The 9,162-nt window shown below is 43.0% G+C and overlaps 3 protein-coding genes across 3 annotated transcripts; all 3 read right to left on the bottom strand.

The window, feature by feature from the left end:
• Positions 1-1,939: 1,939 nt before the first annotated feature.
• Positions 1,940-3,265, bottom strand: TM35_000441070 (uncharacterized protein; the record flags this gene model as incomplete). Its single annotated transcript, XM_029030116.1, has 1 exon — positions 1,940-3,265. One exon carries the CDS (start codon positions 3,263-3,265, stop codon positions 1,940-1,942), a length of 1,326 nt encoding a protein of 441 aa, XP_028878517.1.
• A 1,125-nt stretch (positions 3,266-4,390) lies between these two features.
• Positions 4,391-4,978, bottom strand: TM35_000441080 (Tbingi protein; the record flags this gene model as incomplete). Its single annotated transcript, XM_029030117.1, has 1 exon — positions 4,391-4,978. One exon carries the CDS (start codon positions 4,976-4,978, stop codon positions 4,391-4,393), a length of 588 nt encoding a protein of 195 aa, XP_028878518.1.
• Positions 4,979-5,869: 891 nt separating this feature from the next.
• TM35_000441090 (retrotransposon hot spot (RHS) protein) lies at positions 5,870-8,182 on the bottom strand (the record flags this gene model as incomplete). The annotated part of the gene is made up of 1 exon (XM_029030118.1): positions 5,870-8,182. One exon carries the CDS (start codon positions 8,180-8,182, stop codon positions 5,870-5,872), a length of 2,313 nt encoding a protein of 770 aa, XP_028878519.1.
• Positions 8,183-9,162: the final 980 nt, after the last annotated feature.

The raw sequence follows: 9,162 nt of genomic DNA on the forward strand, positions 1-9,162 counted from the left end.
GGCCCTCCCGTAAAGGAGAGAAACGGGGACACATGCCCTTGCGAACACGCGCCACCTCCCGTGGAGACGGGGTTGCCGCCATAAAATCCCAAACCTAGACGGTGCATAGCCCACAGACCACGCGAAACCCATCGGTCTCTTCATTCGACAAGTGAAGCAACGTTCCGAGTGGTGGTATTTCATTTGTGCCTGCGCTTCCACCTATACTACACCTCAGATGTCGCCGCACAGAGCCAGACTGGAGTCAAACTCAACAAGGTCTTCTTTCCCCGCTTAGCCCTTCAAGTCCGTTCCCTTGACTGTCGTTTCGCTAGATAGTAACTCGGGACAGAGGGAATTCACATTACTCCATTCATGTGTGTCCCCAATCGCACCGCAGAGCAATGGACCAGCGTAAGGGAGCCGCACCGTCACTCCAGTCGCTCACACACATGTTGGTGGATATCGTCACGCCGCCTTTCAATGCACCCCACGGACGCCGCAGTGGAGTGGTCCAGCAACACAAAGTTTCCTTCCCACTCACAGTCCACACATTTACAATCTCACATGCTCATATCAGAGAGGCACTACGGCATTCGCTAAAATGTACACTGAGTCACATACCTACAGAGAGGAAAAGAAAAACACAAGAAAAGAACAACAACTACAACAACAGGATACTAACATCACACAATGCACTCACAATACAATAAACACAGCTGCAACTCCCATCAGAGAAAAACATTCACCCACACCAGCACATCAACTTAACCCCAACAAGAAAAAAGAAAAACAGACCCATTACGTGAAGCCGAAGCGGAACACTCTCGGTCCCTCCCCGCAGGCTGCAGTCACTCAAGCAAACCACACAACACACACCACAAGGGCAGAAATATGTTCGTGGCAATGCTGTGAGTGACACCAACCGAGAGAGAAGGTGAGAAGAAATAAATGCGTCTTCATTACGTGGGCGGTGCGAGTAGCAACCCAAATACACAAAGGAACACACAACAGAGTAGCACGCTCAAACACCTACAACCCATCGATCTTTATACCAAAATAAAAATGTGAAAAAAAACAGTGACCGCGTGAAGCAAACACAATAAAAGAGCACAGATGTAAAAGCAAAAGAAATTAATTTGTTACTGTGGCTGCGATGCTTGGACACAGCAGCGTCCACCTCAAAATCCCTAAAAAGCACTTAATGGTGAGGGTATATCATCCTTCTCATTATTATTATTTTTATTGACTCTCTGGTTTGTAAATAATCAAAGCAAAATATTATACCATAAAAATGAACACACAAGGTGTATTGGAAACGCAAAAGAGAAACACACAGCTGCACATAACGTGCAATGAAATTATAATGAAACACACACAAAGGGAAAAAACAAAATGATGAAAACAAAACAAAGAAAGAAAGCCGTGATCACCATGTGAATATCTTCAGGAGGCAAGAACACAATTCCCTGCAGTAGGTGTGTGTGTGTCTTTCGTACAGGGCGAGCAGTGGGAATGATGCACACAAACATGATGACGGTCCACACACACAAGGAGAAGGAAGGTGGTTGGTAGTGTGCGTGTTTGTGTGTCTTGAACCTCCTGCCATTCTTCACGTTTCAGTCACAGTCAATAAAACATGTTGGGGAAATATCCCATTCCCATGGGTAAAAGCAATAGTTAGTAATATCACGGAACACACACACACATCACCAGGCGGACAAAGTGAACGGCGGCAAAACAAAGCCCAGATAATGCCAACAAAGAAAGAGGACACTCCCCTTACAAAAAGAGGGTTTATCATGTGATGAGTGCCACGGGTGCCCAATGGATTTGTTCTGCAAAAAAGTGCAAACAAGAGATTCATCAAACAGGATAATAATATTTTTTAAAAAGGTCTGATATTCAACCAACAAAAAACAGTGCCCTTACAATGCATCCATATCCACTCAAACAAAGGTTAACTGTGTAACTGTGTCATGGGAACAATGATCAGCACACTCATCAAAACAAGAAGCAGCAATAAGGGACTGTGCACCAATACAGGATTACAGCCGTCCTTCTTTTGGTTGGTCTTTTTCTCGGTCTTCTGTATCGTCTTTTCTATGGCCAATCTCTCCCGGTCTTCCCTGGCCTTCCTCGCTTTTTCCGCCTCCATTCTCTCCTGCTCTTCCCTGACCTTCTTCGCTTTTTCCGCCTCCATTCTCTCCTGTTTCTCCTTTTCTCTCTTTGCTTTCTCCTCTGCATCCCTCTTCTCCTTTTCTTGTGCGATCCTCTTGGCATTTTCTTCGTCAGCCCTTCTCTTCTCAGCAATCCGTTTCTGCTTCGCCACCTCCATCTCCCCCAATACCCTGTTGATGACCTCTTTCTTGACTCGTTGAAACGCACCGGGAGCCTTTACTTCGTCTGGATCCTCATCTCCCCTTTTCGCTTCTTCTCCTGCATCCGCTGCGGTCCCATTCATATATACCCTCTCCATTGCATCCGATCTCATCTTAGGCTTGGCCTCCACTTTTTCTTCCTTCGAAAAAACATCTTCACAGCGACCCTTTAACTCCACGATCCTCTTCATATAATTAGGGGACTCCCCCAAAGAGTTAAGCTTGCAAACATGCGTGTTTCCCTGCACTTTCTTGAGATCATCCGAGACAGCCTTCATACCATCGTACGTCTTGTTCAGATCTCCAATGTACCTCAACCTATCCTCCGTCATGCAATCGTTACTGTCTTTGTCGTTGATAATGGCAAAATACCCAGCGCGGGCATCAGTCAACCTCTTCACCACGTGATCCATTTCACTTTTAAATGCAACGCACACCGCAGCCTTCTCAGACGTTTTTTTATATAATTCTGGCATCTTCTTTATGGCTCCATTAACTACCTTCACCATCTCCGTCAAGTTGGCCGCATAACTTTTGACCTTCTGATCGTTGCATCGCTCCAGAGAACTCGTCACCGCCTCAACTCCGTTCTCCTTTTCAAGACCCACCATCACAAAAACCTCTCTGGTGGTATTCACGGCATACTCCACCTCCTTGAAATTCTCATTACACGCCTCCACGTCCGCCCTCCATATCGCCAAACAATCCTGCGCACCGCCAAACGCTTTTGCCGAGGGATCGATGATAGCTCTCAACATCTTCTCCCCCATCTCGATATCTCTTTTATTAAGGCACTCACCGGTTGGCTGGCGACCGGCTTCCTTTCCCGTGCACACACCCACACAGCACTGCAGAAGTACCAACAGGTACACCATACGGCGTAGTTGAACGAACATCGTTGTCATGATTGTCACTGTGGGTTGCCTGGGTCTGTGATAACAAGGAAGAAGAGAAAGAGAAATGAGTCTCCCATTTGACACACAAGGTAGAGGGAGATTACACATCACCAGAGCGATCAAACACAACACAGTGGGGGATCAGCAGCAAACCCCTCACACAAAAAAACACTCAGAGTTACACAGATATTCAAACAACACCTTGAATTCAAAAGGAAAAAGATAAAAACAAAACAGTATCAAACAAACGTCTCCACACACACTTCAATATCTTACTCGGCAATCATACACAATGTACCTGCATTCCAATTACAATAAAATCATTACCACGCAACTCGAACACCAAAAACACAGTGTACGCCCAGCAGCAAGCAATAACAATGCCACAAAACACTAGCAGAACAAAAAGAGTGTACAATAATCAACACGCCTCCAAACAGAAAAGAAAGAAACCAATGCAATACCATAATATTTATACCACCATCACAATTGGAATCTAAAACCCACTCACAACCATAACAAAATGACTGCATACATAACTGTAACCATATCAATCTTTACAAACACAATCAACACACACCTACTCTCACACACATATTACCTCTTTATTTATCCTTATTACTATGTTTTTACCTTCCCCACAAAACGCCGGTTCTCCCCTTTTTTCCCCACTCCACCATCAACAAAAAATCACGTATCACCCACTCCCCCAGGATGTATATTAGGAAGGTACGATCCCATATATCCCCTTCCACCACCTTCCAAAAAAAAAGGAACCCACACCAGATCACCACGTTTTTTCTTATTATTTCTTCGTGTCTTTATGGATATTACTCCAATGGTACGGCTATCAGCCGTCCACCGTAGAGCACCTAGTTACTGGCTTAGGGGTGGCTCCGAAGAGGAAGATCCCTTTATTTTATGGGATCCTCAAGCTCTTGTAATATGATTTTTGTTGTAGCCCGTTCCCATACGATAGAACCAGTCTAAGAGAAATCTGATCGAGTAAACCCAACCAGATCTCTCTACTCTCACTGTTCTTACCCAAAACCCATCCTCAAGTCTCCTTTTTGTTATTATTTTTGGTTATTTTTGTTATTTTTTTTTTTATAATAGATTGGCCTCAATGAACTCCTATTTATTTTGCTGCTTGTTTTTGGTCAGTGACAGACGCCTTGAGCTTACTCTTCTATCAGGGTTTCCATGGTCGTGCCCGTCGCTAATTTTAAAGAGGTGGGGAGGTCTTACGGAGGGGGAGGTAGGCTGCCTAGGGATTCTTGGTTGCGAAAACTCTGGCATAGTGTAGTTCCGCTCCACCGCAATAAGGAATTTTGCCAACCGCTTAGAAAAACATAGTTTCATCAGGGGTACATCATCAATTATCGTAAATTGAACTCGCAGTGGATGAAGAGTGGGGCAACTCAAAAGATGCAGAGCTGTTTCTTCGCATTCATCGCGTTGGCTTTGAGGCGCGCGAGTCGGTTTGTACCCGTGTCGCGACACTCGGTGTAGAGTTAGGCCTGACTTACTCATACACTGGCGACTGCATGTGGGACAGACTAATGCCGGAAGGTCTCTTGTTTTCGTTGTTTTGTAACGTGCATTGGTGGAATTCGTTTTTTGTGGCACACCCTGTCCCTCGTGGAATTTTCTGCAGTGGATGACGAGGGAGGCTAGGTGGGTATCCTTAATGTAATTTATCTTTTCCTTTGCTGGGCTCATAAAGTACAAGAAAAAAAAAAACAAAGAGAGAAAGAGAAAATATTTTTATTAGTTTGCCCCTCTTTTTTTCGAGAGGGATCCCCCTTGGGGAGCGGCAAGTGGCAGAATAGTTTAAAACACTTTCCCTTCACGCAGAGCGGAAATATGCGTTGTATTTTGATAATTTTTCCCCTCCCCTCAAAGATTCCCATTACAGTAATAAATTTACCATTTAGGTGGAGCAGAAAAACCAAAAAAAAAGAAGCACCTAGTACTTTCCTGTTATGTTTTTTTGCTCCCTATTGCATTTTAATTAAAAACTAAAAAGGAGTCTCAATTGCCAATTCATAATTAATACTGACGAAAAGGAAATGCTGAGAGCCCATTTTAAACCACCACCCGCGCAGCACAAAGAAGGACGTATTGAGTGGATTTTTCAAAACAACAAACCTGAAATGACAACACCCACACATATATAAACTAAGAAAACATAATATGTTATTATTTTTTTTTACCAAGCGTAAAATTAGATCATCCCTTTTCCCAATCCCCTTCACCCATCCACCCTGAAAATAATTTAAAAACTCAAGGAAATCAAAAATTAATATACGTTGTCATTTGTGCTGTATCCCAAAAGAAAACAGAAATTATAAATGGGCAATATACCGGGCAGTTAGTCATTGTTTTGTGAGACCATTCGGCATATTTGTTTTACCCTTAAACTCATACTACAAAAAAATAAAAACACAACATGTTGAAGGAATATTTTATTTCACTAATATTTCTGGAATTAAAACACATCTCGGTTGAAACTGTGTTTTTTGTTCGTCGTTTATTCTTTCTTGTCGCTGTATTCTCCTGTTCATGTAGCGATCCTAAAACGAAGGTTGTATGCCACGTAGGGAAAGGAGCCTAATTGACGCGATACTGATTTACCTTTTCATTCCAGAATTTGATAATGTCGTTCTGTTGCTCATGGCTATACTTTCCCGATTTGCTCAACGTGCATTTCTGCCATTTTCCATCTTGTCTGCCCCCTTGAGGGTGAAAGAAAATGATTTCCCACGTTATTATATCGGCAACACCAGCCCAACCAGAAAATGAGCTCTCAAGCTGTTTCTTGAAATCAGCCACTGCAATAGCTGTAATTTCACGACTTTCTGCAGTTACACTTCGTATCCCAATCAGTCTGGTCCTTCCCCTTGGGGGAATCACAATGTAGAAACCCTTCACCAGAGGAAATTCATGTGAATGAAAGTAAAGCTTATTGATCTCTATCTCTCTCTTGCCTTCTTTATTATCCATAGGAAAGAAGAGATACCCGGTATGGGGATACGGGGCCGACCATCTCCCTTGCAGAACACTCGGCTGCCCCTCCCGCCCTCCAGGGGGTTGAATTATTTTCATACGCGCAGCAAGCGCAGCCACAAAGTCACCATTTAACAATGCCATAGCACCTACCTCTTCAAATAATCCAAGATCGGACGCGCCTCTGAAGAAGTGACGTGAAGTCGGATCTGGAGTCTGATAAAACCTGCCCACGTGAGTTATTATAGCATCGAATAATTCATCAGTAATCGTCCTAATCTTCATATTATCGCGATCATCTTCGTCGATTTGACGGCATATTTTTAGTAGTTTATGAGAAGGACTCTGATCATTCCATTCGCCCTTAAGTTTCATGATTTTTTCATATTCCGAAACATTGGATTTTGAAATCCCACGCAACGCAGACTCCACTTCACTGCATCGCTCCTCATATGCATTACCATCGAAAATGTAACGAGGGAGTGGCCCAATATCATTCACACGTTCCTTTATTTTCTCCCAATAATACTCAAATTCATCAGATTGGTTGCGCTTTTCCCATGTACACATGGCCTTGATATCAATCAGAAATGGGCAATCAAGAACGATCCACTCTGCTCCTTTTTGATTCTTCCATCCTTTATATTTCTCCGCATTCGGGGGTGTTATCACAATCATGCCCCACCCTGAAGGAGGCAGTCGTTTCGGTGGTCCTCTACTTTCCTCATCCACATCATAGATTATGTATCCTCTTTTTTCTTTATTTTCTTTACCTTGTTTAAAGAAATTCTCTACAACACTTACTGCCATTTCTTCATTTTCGTACCAAGTCACCTTTCCACCTTCACTGTCATTTTCAAACAGATAGGCCCCACCCCTAATGAAGTACGCAATCACTGGGAGTTCTTTTGCATTGTAGTGCAACAGTTGATAGAGGAGGAATGAACCAGCTGCAAAGGACTTGCCAATTCCAGGCGTTCCAATTAACACATATGGAATGAGTTCCTTACCTGCATGCACACGTTTGCCAAAACACTCATCCAGATTCTTTAGAATTTTATGCCATACACGCATCACCTCCCTGTTAACATAAATATCGCAGCTCCTTCTCATACTGAACTCTGTGCATGGCCATCCTTTCTCAGAGGTGAGCACCATCATCTCCAGACGTCCATCCTCAGATTTCTCAGAAAAGGGCAGTATGGGACAACACAACACCTCACCATCTGTCCACGGTTGCGGTGGATGACCCTTTTTAACTCGCATACCGAATCCCCTACCACCAACACCCTGCACATAGTGCCATGTCGCATTATACACAGATTCATATACACCTTCAATAACCAAAGGCGTAGCATCCTGAGAAACAAACCCCTTCTCCTTTGCAATATTAAGAGCTCCATCCAGCTTTCCCCTTGCCATAAAAGGAATCCTTTTTTTGTACTTGAATTTGTCCCATTGATGGAGATAATAAACTCCTGCCTTTTCAAGATTGTTTGCAACCTCCCGCAGAATCCCCATATCTTCCTTTATTTTCTTGTAGGCGGGCAATGCAATAATATGATCCCTTAGTTTTTTACCCTGAATATACGTATCCGGTTCTATGATAAATGCCTCCATGGTAACATTCTCATTGGAATCAACAACACCCCTGCCACCCACATTATTGCGGAGGAAATCATTTAGTTTAGGTGTCTCCACCAGTATTTCCCTGACTCTACTGTTCAATGTCCACTTGGGTTGAGGTACAACTTCCACTCTTCCACGTACCGCTGGGGGTTGATTGAATAAGCTGACTTTGCTATTGTGGAACGATCGAATGGAGAAGTGATGCCGAATAAAGAAGGAAGATATGATGCTGTTCGTCGAATAGAGATTCATTTTTTTAAACAATCTTCCTCCTTGACTCGCTAACATTTTCATTTTTTTACTACTCACTCACTTCTGCAACACCAAAACAAAAAGAAAAAGAAAAGAGAGAAAATGGATGAAATGTCTGTAAAACTACACAGGAAACAGTTTACACTGAGTGACACAAACACACACACACACAATCTACAAGAATACAAGACTCATGTTACCAAGAGAAAGCAATTTGTACGTACACTGTATTTAACTCAGAATATACAGCATGGGTTTCCATTCAGTGTCATTGCACAGTGATTTACTCCCCACAGTCTGTTATCCTGCAAGATAAGGGTCATCCTCATGCACAATGAGTTGTGTTCACTCCAGTATCAATACTCAATCAGCAGTGAAGAAGACTCCTTTATTCACCACAACGCAGATATCAAGCACGTGTTCATGTTTGGGTGGACACAGAATGCGTGCAACACCACTCTCCACTGAGGAACAACACTACTGCAATGCATCCCACAAACACAGTTTCATTCTTTTATTTCACCCACATCATTGCAACTGGTTGTCCAGTTCATTTTTCTTTGACACTGCTTTCTTTTCTGTTCTGTATTAAAAGCAGCAACAAAGAAACAATCCCATTCCCTTCCATCATGCACACAAATGTTAACACTAACAAAGGGTCTCCAGGTGAGGTCCACCATCTCCCCTCCTTTCCCCTTCATGCGCTAGAGAAAACAACTGCAACAGAGGTGACAGTGCAACAGACAACACACACTTTCGTCTCTGCATTTCCTCAACAATACTCCTCTCATCATTATCACTATCGGTCTGCAATAAAAAAGAACAACAACACTGACTATTCACAAAAACAGCAGCATAAAATTTATTTTTTTATTTTCTGCATCACACTATGTGTGCAAAAAAACACAACCCAAGTGAAAAATACAAACTACACCGAAGGAGTTACACTATCGTAGAGCAGCAGCTAGAAGGTAACAAAACCACAGCCATAGTTAACCAGAAAAAAAAAACCCTGA

The sequence above is a fragment of the Trypanosoma theileri genome (assembly GCF_002087225.1).
Source record: "Trypanosoma theileri isolate Edinburgh chromosome Unknown TM35_Tth_44_V1, whole genome shotgun sequence".
Classification (NCBI taxonomy): Eukaryota; Euglenozoa; class Kinetoplastea; order Trypanosomatida; family Trypanosomatidae; genus Trypanosoma; species Trypanosoma theileri.